General features: G+C 42.5%; 1 protein-coding gene across 2 annotated transcripts; it reads right to left on the bottom strand.

The window, feature by feature from the left end:
- Positions 1 to 1,703: 1,703 nt before the first annotated feature.
- On the bottom strand, positions 1,704 to 17,029 carry smg5 (SMG5 nonsense mediated mRNA decay factor). 2 transcript variants are annotated; one of them, XM_028981525.1, is made up of 23 exons: positions 16,267 to 17,029; positions 15,455 to 15,553; positions 15,119 to 15,242; positions 14,162 to 14,318; positions 13,239 to 13,328; positions 13,025 to 13,114; positions 12,676 to 12,754; positions 12,403 to 12,528; positions 12,241 to 12,309; positions 11,901 to 12,112; positions 11,354 to 11,491; positions 10,107 to 10,988; positions 9,851 to 10,020; positions 9,680 to 9,755; positions 9,037 to 9,212; positions 8,385 to 8,543; positions 8,087 to 8,146; positions 7,328 to 7,487; positions 7,088 to 7,178; positions 6,883 to 6,957; positions 6,651 to 6,789; positions 1,909 to 1,999; positions 1,704 to 1,816 (listed from the first exon to the last, which is right to left on the bottom strand). In XM_028981525.1, exons 1-22 carry the CDS (start codon positions 16,329 to 16,331, stop codon positions 1,916 to 1,918), a joined length of 3,321 nt encoding a protein of 1,106 aa, XP_028837358.1. In that variant the 5' UTR covers positions 16,332 to 17,029; the 3' UTR covers positions 1,704 to 1,816; positions 1,909 to 1,915. The 2 variants fall into 2 exon arrangements, with proteins under 2 accessions (XP_028837358.1, XP_028837357.1); XM_028981524.1 differs by lacking the exon at positions 1,704 to 1,816 and having other exon boundaries at positions 1,905 to 1,999.
- Between the last annotated feature and the right edge of the window lie 392 nt (positions 17,030 to 17,421).

Consider the following 17,421-nt stretch of genomic DNA (forward strand, 5'->3'; position numbering starts at 1 on the left):
GGCCGCGTTTCATTTTTTTTTTCCTTTCTTTACTAATCGGTGATTAATCAGATTCGCTTTTCTGCATCGATGGCACTCCCCCCCCCCCCCCCCCCCCAAGCCCCCTGGACCAAGGCCTTCGGGTTCATCTGGGCACGGGGTGCGTTCCGCCATCGTCCACGAGGGTGGCACCAGTCACAGTGCCGTGATGAGGTCTGGGCTGAAGGCCCGGAGTGGTCGAGGTCACGAGGGGCACGGGACATAGTGACCCAGTTAAAAGCATACAATGTGAGGGCTGGGATGCTGGTACGAAAGGGCGCGGCCCCACACATTCAACTGGAGGGGCAGGGACCATGCACACTTCTGTGTAAAACATGACATGCTCTTTATACGTTTCCTATTTTATGAATTGGGGGGGGGGGGGATCTAAACACTTCGCTACAATAATGCTAAACATTTAAATGACAATATTCTTGTAGTCGAATCCAGATGCGGTGAGCATGACCGTGAATCGGTGTCGAAATTCAAGAAATAATAGACATGTAATGACTGCCATGGAAACAGAAAGGCAATTTCCCATGTAAAGGAGCAAGTGTTGAATAATGGGTGGGGTCTGGAGCTCACATTTCTCAACTGCATTTCATATTGCACTCGTCGTACAGTAGAGTTCAATTTGAGAGATCCCACTACACACGTTCTTCTGGAAAAGCTTTTTGGCATTCATAAATGAAGACAATGAAAGGGTTTTTTTTTTTATTTGTTTAATGCGTGAACTCACTCATAGATGGGCTTCCTTTTAACAACATAAAACTGTTCTTTTACTGAAGAGCACTAATGATGACTGGACAGAAGATGAGGACATTTCGGGTCGATTGAGCCGTACGCTCGGCTCTTGCCGTTTTCAGCACAGCCTCTACTGACAAGCTGCAGCCAAGCACTGGTGATGGTAATTCAGAGCACCTCTGTGCTTCTCACCTTTCTGCCAGAAAAAAAATGAGGAAAGGCAACAGAAAGACTAGTGAGCCGTTTACAGACAATCTGACAAATGTCTGTCAGACAAGGACCTGGTTTCGTCGTTCTTGTGTGTTCAGCACAGTTTACAAAAGCAAGAAACTACAACATACAAAAATAAAATCAAATAAAACCAACAATCTTCCATACATATGTCTTTCTCTTTATACAGATAACATAATACATTAATCACAGGTCCAAAAAAGTACACAGCAAGAGAGGAAAAAACAAAACAAAAAAAAGGCGGGGAAAGCCACACAGGAGAGAAAACCACCCCAAAGTGATGATCTGAAAAAGTCACACGGTTGTCCAGGCATTGTTTTGGACAGGTTCGAGGTTGCTCCTCATCTAGGATAAATTCTCTCACTCTCGGGTTTCTATCAAACCCTCGCTGTAGCCGTATGAAGGAGACATCTATCTAGGCCAGACACTGTGCCACCCTCCATTTGTAAAACAGACACGGGAGAAGAAAGGTAGGGGAAGGGGAAATTTATGTTGCTCTATAATATTCAGACGTCAGGCGCTCATGTGGGTTTCTCTCTCTCAACGTGTGTAGACTCATTTCATCAGTATATGCCTGGTTTTGAACCAGGGGCACTTATTCTGAGGTGCATCACTCTCTCTCATCCCAAACTGGACTCCCCTTCGGCTGGGACCAAAGATCTGCATTTTTTTAATTTCTCTTTTTTGGTGCCTTTTTCATGTTTATTTTGTAAAAAAAGCCCTCGTGTTTCCCGCTCTCGCTTTTCTGTTGTACCCTCGCTTTCTTCCATTCGCTCCTTCATTCATCTTGTGCCTCGTGTTCTTTTGAGTATTTTTTTTCCCCCTGGAGACGCAGATACAAACAGATCAATTGAGTGGGAGAGAGAGAGGGAGTGAACATGTTGTCAGCTGACCACTGTGTCAACCACCACCCACTTAAGTCTCAGCCCATCTCCTTCCACTGTCTGTAAAACTCAACAATGTTCTTCATCTCCATTCCCGCGGTGGCCACGGCGCCCATGGCCGCCTGTAACACACACACAATTAACAGTGGATTATTATGGTGACGCATAACCAATCAGGACTATTTCGGCCAACTACTAACTGGCTTTGGAAACATGGCCCTTAGCAACCCTACAACAAAACACTGAAATGTACTTCTTGAGATATTAATAGGGAACTAAACACAAGGGAACGTAACAAAATAGGTGGGCCGGAACAGCTGTTCGTGCCAGCTGTTCCACATTTTCACATGTTGTGCAAATGGAATAGACAGCAGGTGGAAATTATGGGCAATTAGCAAGACATCCCCAATAAAGGCGTGGTTCTGCAGGTGGTGACCACAGACCACTCCTCAGTTCCTATGCTTTCTGGCTGATGTTTTGGTCACTTGTGAATGCTGGTGGTCCTTTCACTCTAGTGGTAGCATGAGATGGAGTCTACAACCCACACAAGTGAGAGAAGCCAGAACATCAGGGGACATGGAGGAGGCCAAAAGGAGGACAACAACCCAGCAGCAAGATTGCCACCTCTACCTCTGTGCAAGGAGGAACACTGCCAGAACCCTGCAAAATGACCTACAGCAGGCCACAAATGTGCACGTCTGCTCAAACAGTCAAAAAACTGACTCAATGAGGCTTTTTAAAAGCACAGCTGTCTTTTGCGCACACTATTGCAATAATTAATTGAGTACGAACCCAACGTGACTAGTCTATATAGCCTATAAGATTATAATAATTATGCAATTGAGGGTGTTATTGGGATTTAAATTTTTTTATTTAACCTCAGATCAAATGAAATTGTATGGACCCAGTGCGATCTCTACGCCATCCCTCAGGGGGTTGAGGACCCCAGGTTGAGAACCACTGATCTAAGTGATTAGCAACCTCTCTGAGTAGCACAGAAACTGACTTTTCTCCTGAAGCCATGACATTCACAAACGATACATGTGTAACTTTATTTGCATGCTTAAGTTTTATTTCGCCACTTAGTGCATAGGAGAACACATTGCAGCAGAAGACCTAAATTGACACTTCATAAACAGGCCATTGGGAAAAATGTCAATATTTCAAAATAATGAGCTGCATATCAAAATATGTTCATTTATTTCACAGTTTAGGGGCAGAGGTGACCTAGCAGCTAAAGAAACAGACTCATGATTGAAAGGTTGCCAAACCACCAAGGTGCCACTGAGCAAAGTACCATCCTTACACACTGCTCACCAAGATGATGGGTTAAATGCACATGTCACCATGTGTTGTGCTGCGCTGCAGTGTTTCACAATCACTTTGTGTTTTTCCCCACTTTCATTTATTTATTTAGTTTTTAACATTTTGGAGTTTCATAAATATATGATATAATATAACATGTACATAGGAATAAGAGACCCCGATGTGTGAGACAGTGTGTTTGTACTCTAAAAAGCACATTTTCATTAAAAATAAAAAAATGACATTGGAGATCCCACAGAAAACCGCACAGGTCATGAGGTGTAAATGGAAACATTTCTGTCTACAGTCAATTCTTGTTCTGTCATATACAACAGCAAGATAAAATATGTGAACCCTTTTGAACTTTCTGTTTTCTGCATGAATTTGCACTAAAACGTCAAGGGTATTGACAAATATAACGTGACAAAAATATATATATATGAACGCTCACGTCCTTATTGAAAACATTGAGGTTGTTGCTAGCGGGTTTGTGAGCTCAAAAAAGCTAATTGGATTCTGTGTTGGCATACCTGGAGGCCTGTTGAGTTTGGAGGTGTGGACCAGAGCTCCTTTGACTGAATGTTTCGAGTTTGCACCACACAAGAAGTGTACGCATATGATCCTTTCAGAGAAGAGGTGGGCAAGATTTTTACATTTTTGACAGATGGGCCATGCCCACACCAGATGTATAAATATCAGACATAAAGATTAAAGAAAGGTATTACATTAGTTTAGTGTTGTGAGTGGTTAGGCACCCTCTCTGTTACGCTGCAACAGAATATATGAGCAGGTGCATTGTCATTAGTAAGTAAGTAAAAAATAGGCATGCTGTACTGTGGACTCCGCCTAGCAGCTTGTACAAAGAAAAGCTCTAAATCCAGTCAGAATAAGTGCTGAGCATTTCTTCCTCCTGGATGCACGCAGGTCTTTTGGGCTCACTTATTCTTTTTTTTTTTTTTTTAACATGGTCAAAAGTATTCCTCACTGTGTCATGGTAAGATGATAGTTGATTTAAATTGCTATAAATCAACCTTTTTTTCTATTGGTCGTGCATCAATGAGTCACAACACAAATGTCAAAGTTTAACAATATTCAACTCTCCATATGGTGTTGCAAAGTTTGGTGAACTTTGACGTCTGCGCATGGTGACTCATTGATGATTGACAAATGGAAACAAGGCATTAAAAAGGGCTCGCAAACCAAGACGGATGAGAGGTTGATTATATCATTTATTATATTGTAGCTTTGCAGCCAATAGGGCTGGGTGGAGTTTTCTGGATGGACGGGGAAATGGAGCTGTCAGCTTTGTTGGGTCAGATGAGCAAACCTCGATGAGGTAAGAAACAACCCAGAAACAAAAGGTCAAAAGATTTGAAGTCACATCTGTGTTCATGGAATGTACAGTAGGCAAAACACTGAACAAGCAGGGTGTCTATGGCAGAATGCCACGAAGAATGCCACTGCTTACTAAAAACATTACTGCATGCCTGAAGACTGCGGGGAACACCATGAAGGGCATGCCCACACTAAATAGCGCTATTGGCAAAATTTTATGTGAAATGATTAGGCAAACATTGAACTATTTGGACTAAATCTGACATAAAAAGGGCACTGCATTTAATCATGCAGTGAATGGTGGAGGATACACTGAAATCTTATTTTGATACGTACACACATTCTCTCGCTCTCTCATTGGGTCATATTTCTTACAAGTGTGTGATATTCACTGTGTGGTCTTGAATGCATGCTCTTTTTTTGTTTGCTCTAGTTTCCAGTATATTCCATTCAATTTATGGGCATCAGGGAGACGCTATCAATATGCAAGAGACTCCCAGAACCTATGGGAGACCTGAGATGCCTGGCAGCCACGTCTCTCCATTTTTAAAAAAAAACTTAGACACACAATTTCTGGCATTTTTATTGTGATTGTGAAAAATGGCCAAAGCTGATCATTGAGATAAAGCAAAATCAATGATAATTGATTGAGATCATATAAATCACCCAGCCATATTCCCAATTGAATAAAAAAAATCTTCAGTATAATGTGAGGGTGTCTGTACACCCCAACATTAACTGTATAAGTTGATCTAGTTAAAAAACTGGATATTTTGGGTGATGCCACAGGACAATGACCTAAAACATCAACAGAATGTCAGAGCGCAGACCTCAACGAAATAGAGATGCTATGGAATGACTTGCTTAAGACACGTCCAAAGAATATGATTGAAAGAATGGGCTAAGGTTCCTCCTGAACGATCCACAGCTACAGGAAGATGACAAATTAATGTAGGAAAACCATAAAATTCCAAAAGGGTACATATTTTAACTAGTGGTGGGCCGTTATCGGCGTTAACGTGAGACTCTTATCGGGCGATAAAAAATATTTCGCCGTTAATCTATTCACAAAGTTGGGTTGGGAGCTGGGTCTATACTACGCAAGCTATTGTGCCGGAGTTAAATGGTTACACTAGATTTATAAGTATATTTCTTCTTTCTTGTGTCTTTTAGTTTCTTATTTCCTAAAGACTTTTATTTTGTTTCTGAGACCCGGTTCAGGTCTCTTGGACACATGGCGTGAGCTGTGAGAGGTGCGTGGGGTTTGTGTGCAAAAAGTTATTTATTTCATTTTAATTTAAGTACATATTAGGAATATTTTGCATGTGTGTTATTTTGTGAATATTTTTTTATGTTCTTTTAATACTGTATATTGCAGAGAGAGGTGCAGAAAGACGCAATGTTCTGACGCGACCTTGCTTTTTGTACAGAATACACTTTGCACAGAAAATCTCTTGGATGTCAGCTCATCATTTGTGGTTCAAGAAACTAAATAAAAAAATTACACAACGCAGAAGAAGAACCGCTACACTATGATGACTTTCACCTTGATATTTTAGCGCGGATGTATACCTGGCCGAATTGCACTGTAGGGGGTGAGAACGAGTCTTCAAACTGTGAAATTACCACATCAAACATGACGTGGTAACATAAATGAAGCTATTTAACTGAATAAACAGTTGGTAAACACAAGTACTTCTTATTGAACATAATTTGTTTTCATCACTAATTATCATAGTAGAACAGCTTTCTCAAGCAGTTTGTGATGCATTTTGGAAACAGGAAATGAGCCCCTGGTCTAATGCGCCACCTGTCTTGAGAAACCAGTTCTCAAAGACTTACTTTTAGTCATTATTTGGGTAGCACACATATTCTGAATGCCTTCAGCAGAATTAAAATGAGCCATTTTAATCTAGATTAATCTAGAAGCTAGATTAATAGATTAATCTAGAATCTAGATTAATTTTGTTTACTCTAGATTAATCTATGTTAATTCAGAGATTACAGTGAGATTAATCTAGATTAAGAAAATTAATCTATGCCCACCTCTAATTATTTAATTTTAATTTCTGAACATGTTGTGAAAAGTGTGTAGTGTGTTCTGCAGTGCACCTTGCTGTAGTAAACTCTAACCTTCATAGGGACTGAACGTGCAGCCAGTTCCTCAATGGAGTGGCCGGTGAGAATGGTCACCATGCCTGCCGTATCTTCATCACCATTGCTCTGCGAGCCGGTAAGCTGCCGACAGCTGTCCAGCATCTTGTATAGGTGCCTATTCCAAAAAAAAATTATACAAAAACAGCCTTTTCAAGATTAAGAATCAGAAAAGAGTAGAAGTGTGTGCTTGGGGGGATGCACATCTTACCAGGCCTCAATGTCCTGCCGCTTGACCTTATCCCTCTCAAAGCTCCTACCAGACTCTTTTTGGCAACGGATATACCTGTGTCAAAACAAGCACCAGAGTAAACCCAGAGACTCAACAAACATATTCTGATTTGCACAAGACCTTACATCTCTCTCACAGAGCTGTGCATCACAGTGTGTTGTGCCACATTTAACACACACTGTACCTGTTTCCTTTGCGAAACTCTGACTCCAAGAACCGGATTCCATCTCTTGCTCCAGCATTTTCTTTCTTTAGCATGTCCAAACCATCAATCACTGTGTAAAAACATTTTTATACAGATTTTGAAGTATGTTTCATTTATTTCAAGTTGTTTTGTTTATCTCAGCAATTTATGTATTCAGTTAAAACAGGAAAGTAGTGACAGTAGAGATCTGAGAGTGGAGTGGTGAGCAGCTGTGCGAACCTGTGCGGGGAATGATTATAATGAAACAGCCACTGCCCGCCAGCTGCCTGAGGAGGCCCAGGTGCTGGCAGAGAGCCGACGTGTCAGGTACCAGGTATGGAGACATTGAGGATTGGGCCTTGGGCTGCTGAAGACTGCCCTCTAGCTGAGACACCTCCAACTGCACAAGAAACAATATAACTTGATGTTATGGAAGCCCTAAAGGGCCATTGATTCAGATATTTTATTTTCTCTGTTATCTTCAGATAACCACTTAATTTTCTCACCAATTCATGCGAGACCAACATTGTTGGTATTACTGAATGGTGATGGTATAGGCAATTATAAAAGATATTGCCTTACACCAATTCAAGTCTTTTTACTCATGCAAGCATAAACACGTCTGCAAAGATGAAACCCCCCCAGTCTTCTCCTCTAATATGAAAATTGTCTTTCACTGAAAAACACAATTATATCTCTGCTTGTGTCAGCCCCTGATTACAGTAAAAATTAATGCGTTGATCGATAATTCTGTATCTAACAACGGGTTAGCTCAAACTAACAAAGAGAGTATATTAAATCTATATGTCAAAGCTTTATATATATTATTTATATGTATTATTTTATAAAATAATATAAAAAAAGCTGTAAATCTTGGCCCGTCTGTAGTCTTGAGATGCATTACATTCAGGACTGAGTTTAGTTAGGCGGCCCACATTTGTAATGTATAGGAATGCATATGCAGTATCTCCAAGCCAATGGCTAATGCAATAAAGAGACCTGTAGGCGCAGCTGAGCCATGTCTCTCATCAATCGGTTCCTGCGAGCCTCTTCCTCTGCCTGTGGGACAGCAACAAAGCATCAGTCAACTCTGCTCACTCAAATGAACCAAAAGAACAGCTCACACAGTACATTAGGTGGTATGTGATAAAAACAACTCTTTCGTGACAGAATTCAAATTGGTTTCCTGCAAAAAATTATCTATAATAACCAAATGTAGTGAACAATGCACAACAAAAATATATATAATCCTGATTAGGAGTTCAGTAAAGTACAGTTGACAAGCCTGTTGACTCACCATGCGAAACTGGGCCTTTGCTTGTTGAACCAGATTATCCTGCTCCCATTGGCTAATGCTGGTGAAAATGCCTGCCTCTGAGTTATACTGCAGCACGTTTCCTTGGAGATTGGTGAGGAAGTGGCCAAAACTGCGAATGCAGCACAAGCGCACCACACTCTGGAGAACAGGGAAAGCAGGAAGAGTGACATTTAGAAGGCAAGAGAAGGTAAAACATTTTTTGGAGTATGATAAAATTTTTTAGGATTTGAGCTATGGTGCTCAAAACCTGAAAATACTCAAAGCAGTGTTAAACCTTGGGAGCTTTAGTTACGGATGCACTGATCCAATATGTGTATCGGGTATCGGTCAAATAATGACTTAAATAACTGGATCAGGTGACTATCTCTACAGCTAAACTGTAGGCTCTTGTTTTCTATATTTCATGCTTGCTACAAGTTCAACAGCTACTTGCAATATGTGCAGCACCAGTGTTTCAAGGCAGCAGCACTTAAAAGCTCCTCCAAAAACATCATGCCAAAGAATTCCAACAGCTCAGCATATTAAAATCAGCAGACATTTTTGAAGCAGCGTATACATGTATTTGGGTAACTGTATGCTATATTTTCTGTGTAGCATGCAGCAGTTTGGATGAGAACGAGGGAAATAGTACCTCCTGCAGGGGGCTGGGTGCGGCCCGGTGTCGGTTGAGGTCCAGGCGGCGTTGTGCAAGGCTAAGGGCAGGCAGGTGGCGCAGGGCAATATCCTCTGGTAGCAGCAGTGTCTGAACCAGTCCTGGTTGCTCACATTCACTCACCAGCTGCCGTACTTCTGGACTCCAGCCAAGATCTGTCCATTCCGACATATTAATAAATATTAAAATAAATATTAAAACCCAGCATCATTGGATGAACTTACTAGAACACACACCAAAAAAAAAAAAGTCTATTGCACTGGTGAACAATGCAATGCAATATCCAATTACAGACATTCAGAAAGTGAAAAGATTTTTCCGTGAGAAATGACAAGATTTCCAGGTTCACGGTTGTGTGGGAAGTTGATAGTGTATCTAATATTAATAGCGTAGTGTATACAATAAACAGACATCTTTTAACATTTAAAAAAATAGTGCTCTCAGTAGTACAAATCTTAACTCATTTCAAACCTGGGAAAAACATGTAAGAGTGGACTATGTTTACATTTAGATTAAGCAATTTCATTCTGATAGGAGAAAATGGATTGTTTAATTAGAATGGAACATCCAAATGGCAACATTTTACTTTAATTCAGCATTGTCCATGCTGCCTTTAACATACCGGTCTCCAGCATCTTGCTCCCATCAGGCAGCAGGTTGAGCAGCACAGACAGCCTGTTCCACAGGCTCTGAGAACTCTGCCAGGGGAGACGTAGTCACAGTGCATATGTAACATCTGTATAACACATATGGATTTCAATACCAAAATTAAGGCACACATAACAATAATTACCTTAGCACACATAACAATAATGTCAGTGTTTGTCCTCAGCCAATCCACAAAAACTTTCACTACTTGGATAAGGCCCTGATTGGTCAAAATCTCCAGCCTTTCCAGCAGTGTCTTCTCACTGCGAACTGACTGGCTGCTGTGAACACTGCCCTCAGAATCTGAGTCCACCTCTAAAAATGAACAAACCACACATTCCACATTAGGAGACAACTACACAAGCCTGCGGAGGTAAAATGAAGTCTTGGTGAAAGTGTACCGTTGTCGTTGCCGTTGGCAGTACCAGAACCTGTGTTAGTGGATAGGTCTCCAGTGTGAGGCGGAGTCTGCGTTGTGGAAAGATCAGTGGCAGGACTGGGGGTGGTCTGTGGGCGGAGCAGCACATTACTAAATGTGGGTGCGAGGCGAAAATGACGCTTGGCTTGGAAGAGTTGGGAAGACATGGCCTGTAGGTTGCTGCTGATGCTGGAGTCGTTGGACAGCAGAGGCCCATTGGAGGTTGGTGGGGTGATGGAACCATCTTCTCTAGGGGTCTGCCTCTGGCCCTCCTCCTCCTCCCCTTCCTCCTGCCCCTCTAGGCCAGTAGACTCACCATCTTCTATGTCTTCCAGGTCAGAGCGAGATTCCTGGCTGTTCATGTCAGAGTCCGTCTCCACATCGAATGCTGTGCCCCCTTCTTCCTCTGAGCCACTCTCCCAGCTGCCTTCCTCCCCAAGGGGAACCCTCCTGATGTCCTTACTCTGGGAAGATGAATTTTCAGTAGCCCCTGTGCTTCCCAAACCTCCGTTAGGTCCACCGCCCCCATCATCTTCATCTTCCTCCTCCTCATCACTCTCAAACCCCTCACTCAGGTCACTGTCATCCTCCTTGCGAGCACAGCGTCGGCGTCGCAGCATGGACAACCTAGAGAACTTCCTCTTCTGCTTTTGATTCTCTATGCCAAGTTTCTTGGCTGATGCTCTTTTTACCTTGTCACTCTGCTCACATGGTTTCAGTCCTCCTTCATTGCCTTTTTCCTCTTCCTCATCTTCTTCTGCCTCCTCCTCATCATCTTCCTCTTCATCATCTTCCAATGAGCCATTCTGCAAAGGCCTTTGCTCTGTGTTCATGGCTCCACTCCCCTCTTTCAGGTCTGCATCCTCTAGAAACAAAAAAATGGGACCATAGAAATGTGAACTTCTCACCACCAATAAGAATTTAGTTTTAGCCTTAAGAACACCAGGATCTTTGAGGTTACACTAAATACTGATTCTTAAAGTGAAGTGATTGTCACATGTGATACACAGCACACGGTGCACACAGTGAAATTTGTCTTCTGCATTTAACCAATCACCCTGAGTGAGCAGTGGGCAGCCATGACAGGCGCCCGGGGAGCAGTGTGTGGGGACGGTGCTTTGCTCAGTGGCACCTCAGTGCCACCTTGGCGGATCGGGATTCGAACCGGCAACCTTCTGATTACAGGGCCGCTTCCTTAACAATATTACAGATGCTGTTGTGTTGGCTCACCGGTGTTGTCAGACTGGAGAGGTGGCACTGGTCCCTCACCTTCCTCCAATTCTGCCTGCAGACGTATGTTGACGTGGTTCACCAGGTGGGAGAAGAGAGCCAGGGTGAAGGCAATAGATGCACTGTACTGCTTGGACCCTGGAATTAAATTGGTAAAATAAAATGCGTTAAAATAAATGAGAAGTTAAAACCTTCACAATGTGGTCACATGAAAGTCTACATCTCAAAACAAAATGTAGCCTTGGACATAGCCTAGTGGGCAACACACTCACCTATGAACCAGGCGACCCAGGTACAAATCCCACTTACTACCATTGTGTGCATGAGCAAAACACTTTACTCTTAGTTGCTGTAACTACTGATTGTATGTCTCTCTGGATAAGGGTGTCTGATAAATGGCGTAAATGTAAATGTAAGTGTCAGGCCACAATATGAACTCTAACACCAAAATAAGACCAAGCTTTTTTAGCAGCATATGATCATTCATTTAAACACTCTAGGACAGGGTCACATCGGTTTGCCTACTTGCAAACGTCTTTGGACTGACCTCCTCTTTTCAGGCTATGCACCACCATGAGGCAGGTCACCACCATCTTGAAGACAAGGGTGTCAGGCAGGATGTTACAACTGGTGTCATGTTCTTCCTCCTCCTCACTTGTAGACTGGGATGCATGTGTTGGTGTGGGCAGGTAGAACAGGACCAGGTTAAAGTCCTCCAGCACAGACTGGCACAGTGAGGTCAGCTCCGTCTCTACAAGACTACACACAGGAAGGAAAGCCACTGTTACTGTAGAAGTAATATTTCAAAATTTGATCATGTTAAATGCTCTTGATTAATTTCACACCAGAACCTGTGTTATATAAATAACAGAGTAGATTCAAATGACCTGTTCTTGGGCTGTAATAAACTCTGGAGGTACATGAAGCTAACCAGAAGTCGCTTGATGTCTTTAGACCTAGAAACCAAAAACACAATTTTATAATAACTATTATTTACTAAATGCTTCCTTTGATGAGTCAGGTTTTTCCCACTCATTGTTTTTGCTCACCTCTGGCGCGATGGTGAAAGCTTCTTCATGTCCTGCTTCTTCACCTGGTGGTACATCTTGGCTGCCTTGTCGAATAATCGCTTCAGATTACCATACGCGCCATCAAAGGGAGTATCTGACTGAATACTGCAATTAAAAAAAAAAATCAGATGTAAAGACACAGGGCCGCAATGTGACCCTTCTGTATGATGTGATTATTTATACATACAACTTCAAGCAAGAGGGGAGACATCCTTAGGGGCTTAAAGAATATAGTGTGAATCTGCTTCTTACCAGCGCAAATAATAGTAGGTGGCCTCAACGTTGTAAAATGTACTCCCTGCTAACGTGCCCAACTGATTAAAAGGCATTCCTGCACACAGAAATTAAACAACTCATTACACTGAACGACACACCAGATGCATACAGACACACTAAAAGCAGACCAACATGAAAGCACTGCTATTTCTGGTTTCTGCAAATTCTGAGGAAGCTTGGACTCCCTCACAGATGATACATGCTTCCGTAACATAAGAACAGTGTGCTTTAATCCTGCCATGTTGGCACACATATTTCATACAATAGCTTACAATAAAATGATGCTAATAAAGCCACTTCCTGTTAGAATGTGCATTGTACTCACCAACATGAGGGGCAACAGACAGGGCCTGGTGGTAGAAGCGCTCGGCTAGCTGCTCTGCTTCAACCCCAGCCAACTCATTCTGGTACCGTGCTGCAAATGATTTTCTATGTTTTCAATGTAATCAATGCTTCAAAAACCTTATTGGCTAGACAGACAGACACTTTACTAATCCCACAAAGAAATTTAAGATAAGCATTATGTTTTCTGGTCTTACCAAGATCACCCAGATAAACTAAGCATCTATGGCATGCCATCTGAGCCCATTCCATCTCTTTCGGAGAGGCTGACACTGGCTTCTTTCTCCCTGTGAGAGAATGAATACCATTATTAACAGCACAGATATTATAATATTTTGAACATATTAGGATATACCTACCCACTAAACTGCTTATAAAATGTGTAATGTGTACAAATGTGTAATAACCAAACTTTCAAACCTTCAATATCAATTAAACTGACATGCAAGGGTGATATGTGTTATATGTCAGTATATTACAATGATGTTAGAGAAAATAGAATTATTGTGCATAAACGTGCAACACCGATTGAAATCGCACTAAACCAAACTTCTCAGAGTCAGACTAACACTTCCAGATAATGTGACTGAGAATCCAACCTGACTAGGCACTATTGTCTGTGATGTAATAGGCCAACTGGCACAATAGGAACAAGCTGATAATGCCACCTGTTGTATTGGAGTCAGGCATACATCGGCCAATAAATAGATTTTCTGCCTATGCATTTATTCTGGGCCAGACAGTAGTCTGATAAAATGTCCAAGTTGAGCTACTGAACAATGCACAGGGAAATACTGACTGTCAGGCAATCAATGCAGGCTTCTTTCAAGTCAGCCTGTTTAGCCAGGTTAGATTAGGCCAGCTGATAAATGTGTACTGGGGGGTCCATAACATTGTAACAAGGAAATTGACAAGGATTAATAGGCTGCCAGGCCATACTATTATTACTGCCTTGTCTTCCCAAGTAAAATTAAGGGAACACTTGACATTCTCCTGATATACAAAGCAGTATTAGGAGATATGCAGCAAATATAGACAGGCTGTCATTACACAATTACAATCATTACCCTTAAACTGTTCAGGCACACGTTTTTTTTGTGAATCGCACTAATCTTCTCACCAATGAGGGGGTCAGTGACATGAGTCCAGTCAATGCAGTCCTGTAGCTCCAGCTGGTAGTGGGACTGTATATATAGCAATAGATGCTGATAGAAGCCCACTCCAGCAATCAGGTGAGTTCTATAAGCACATTCAAGAGCGCTGTGGCTATGAATGTGCTGAACCACAAAAAAAAAAAAAGACAGAAGAAAGACAAAATTAGTACAAATATACATATATTCAGACCCTCAACTGACAAGTGACTTCACCTCACCAATGTAAAAAAGTGCTGCTATTTTAAAACCAACAAACTGGCACATGCACATACATAGCGATTCTCTGGAAAATGAAACCAAAATGCTAAAGAAAAAATTTTTAAGGTTTTGCAGCTTGTATGGCTTTTGCAATAACTTTACACTGAACTACCCAGTAGTAAGGCAGTACTTGTTCATAGTTCTGACCACTAGTTAGGGAGATAAAGTTCAAGTAAACTTTCAAGTAAACTTTATTGTCATCTCTTCTATATATTGTACAGATATACAGAGAGACGAGAAGACGTGAGATAAAGTAACTTATGTCATCAAAATGTTCTGTGCATCACATATACAGACACACACACACACACACACACACACAGAGAAAGAGAGCGAGAGAGAACAATGTAATGACTGCTTATTATTTAATCAGTAGACTGACTTCCTTGATTAATTAAAGAACATTGGGTACTTGGGGTGTGTGGGTGGTAGTAGCCTAGTGGGTAACACACTCGCCTATGAACCAGAAGACCCAGGTTCAAATCCCACTTACTACCATTGTGTCCCTGAGCAAGACACTTAACCTTTCCTGGGGGAAACTGTCCCTGTAACTACTGACTAAGTCGCTCTGGATAAGGGTGTTTGATAAATACTGTGAATGTAATTTCAGGTATTCTCTAAAGTACATAGTCACACAGAAAAACTCAAGTCACCAGAACACCAACCTTCTTGTTTGTCTTGATGACCTGGATGACCTCGTAATAAACCTTCCTCCACAACAGCTCCTCTGCCTTGCGTCCATAGTCAGCAGGGTGCAGGAACATCAGCTTCACACACAGTTCTCTTAGTCTGTTCACATGTGACATCTCAATTAAGCATCACAAATAAAGTCTGTATCCGACATTACAGTTTGAACACTTTTCTCCTGTCGCACTGCAAAGCACTTGAGATCCGCATGAAAAATCACAATGAACGTGTGCAGTCTGTACAGCAGTATAGCAATTAAAAATCTTACATAGGCTTATGATGTGTTCAAATTCACCAGTTACAAAAGAACCTACTTGTTCCGCAGGCTTATGTTCTCCGGTTTGAACACTTCCCTGTACGATGACTTGTTCCCAATAATAACATCTAGTTTGTGCACAGACTCCACCACGGCCCTGAGCAAAAATACAAAAAAGCTGTCAGGAAGGCAATAAAATAGAAGCAGGAAAAGGTTAAATCTCTATACTGAGGTGCTGAATATCTCATCAAAAAGGTGGTTGTTGCTAATTCAGTGAGTATATCCTGTAATTACTTCAGTGACGTGGTACCTGCACATATTGAAGTAATAAGCCATACTCTTATATTCAGTTTACCATCAATTTCCTGTATTTGTAATATTCATCCAACAGTTCAAATCATTTGAACAAATCAATCTAATCAAGCTGTCTGTCTATAGATCACAGCAGTAACACGTTTCTAGCCACAGGACACCTTGCAGGCGGAATATTGGGGGTCCGCGTAAAAACCCCATTCCGGCGTGTCACCGACGCCCAGTTTCCCTCCGCAGCACCTTAGAAGTTACCGTGTGCACCTGCACGTCCGCGCCCACTTCATTTCAGCGTCGATTACAGCCGTGACGACAGCAAAACGACCATTTCACACAATCCTAAAGTGAACCACGTAGGGCTTCGTGACCAGGCTAACTGAGCAGACTACTTCAGGTAGCCTTCTAGCTAGCACCAAAGCTAGCAAGCTAACCACTAAAGCTTCGCCAGCGGTGCTGGAAGACGTCTACCTAGCATTGCGCGGCCACGTCTAGCCGCCCGGCTTCTTCACACGCGTTCACTGGCCGCGGATATGACAGGCTCTGGACGTCGGCCCCGCTCACCTGTACAGCCGCTTGATGTGAAGGACTTTAGCCTCTGGCTCACTGTCTTGCCCAGGTCCACTCATAATAGCAGCGGTGACGACCTTCCCGAGAGCCCGCCGGCCGGCCGGCCGGCCTGCCGCCTTTCTTCTGCCGCCGCTCCCGGCCTCGCCAAAACAGTGGTCCCTAATTTGGCAAGGTTGTTCTAAGCTAGCTGGCTGACTGACTGTTAGCTAGCTAGCTAGTGGAGTAGACTAGCTAGCTAGCTAGCTGGCAGGCTGGTTAGTTTCCCTGTTGCGTTGGCCACTTATAACCCGTGTCGCTCGGCGCAAATTCTTCAGCCCATCCGCTCGGAGACTGGATAGGCGAGGACGCGTCCGGCTTGTCGGTGTCGCTGCAGGTCAGCCGTCACGCCCCGATATGCTTCCAGCGCCGTCCCCCGTTCCGGGCATCGCTCTGAGAGCGGCCATCACTCCACACCAAACAGCGGGCCGCCGCGGTATCGCGAGATCTGCGGCGACACCTTCAACCGGTATCGCGGCGTGGCGAGCCTTCGGAACGCAGCGAGAACGGGACCCGAGCGAGCCGTGCGGCCGCTTACATTACGCGCTCGGCTAAAAGCGTGTTCGGCCCTTGAAGACATGCTTTGTTGTGCGCCATCTATTTCCGCAGCGTTCGCTAAACGTTTAGTAACGTTCCCACGCCAGGCACCGCATAGCGTCGCATTGCTTCCAACTCACGACGTCTGTTATTTAAAACGCTGCTGGTAATTCAAGTGCATTTTTTTACATTTCGCTTCGATTTGCATTTTATTCTTGCGATCTTGTGGGTACGTTCTACCATGTAGAATTAAAAAGTCCAATGTTCACTACACTTAAAAACGTAGTATTTTTTAGTTTCTAGTCTATTTCTATTCAAATACCTTCTTATATTTATATTAAAATGTTTATAGACATAAACCAATTTTTTTCTATAGTAATAAAGCAATAACTACCATATAATGAAATTAAAAGCAATTTTTTAAAGGGAAGTAGGATCAACACCCTGCTTTAAAATTGATTGGTGTCAATAAAAAACGTTAATATGTTAATAACAAACTATTCCATGGATCAGTGTCTTCATCAGTGTGACATCTTCTGTAAACTTTGCTCTGAAGTTGCGTTCTTACTCAAGACA

This window comes from Denticeps clupeoides, chromosome 5 (assembly GCF_900700375.1).
Source record: "Denticeps clupeoides chromosome 5, fDenClu1.1, whole genome shotgun sequence".
NCBI lineage: Eukaryota > Metazoa > Chordata > Actinopteri > Clupeiformes > Denticipitidae > Denticeps > Denticeps clupeoides.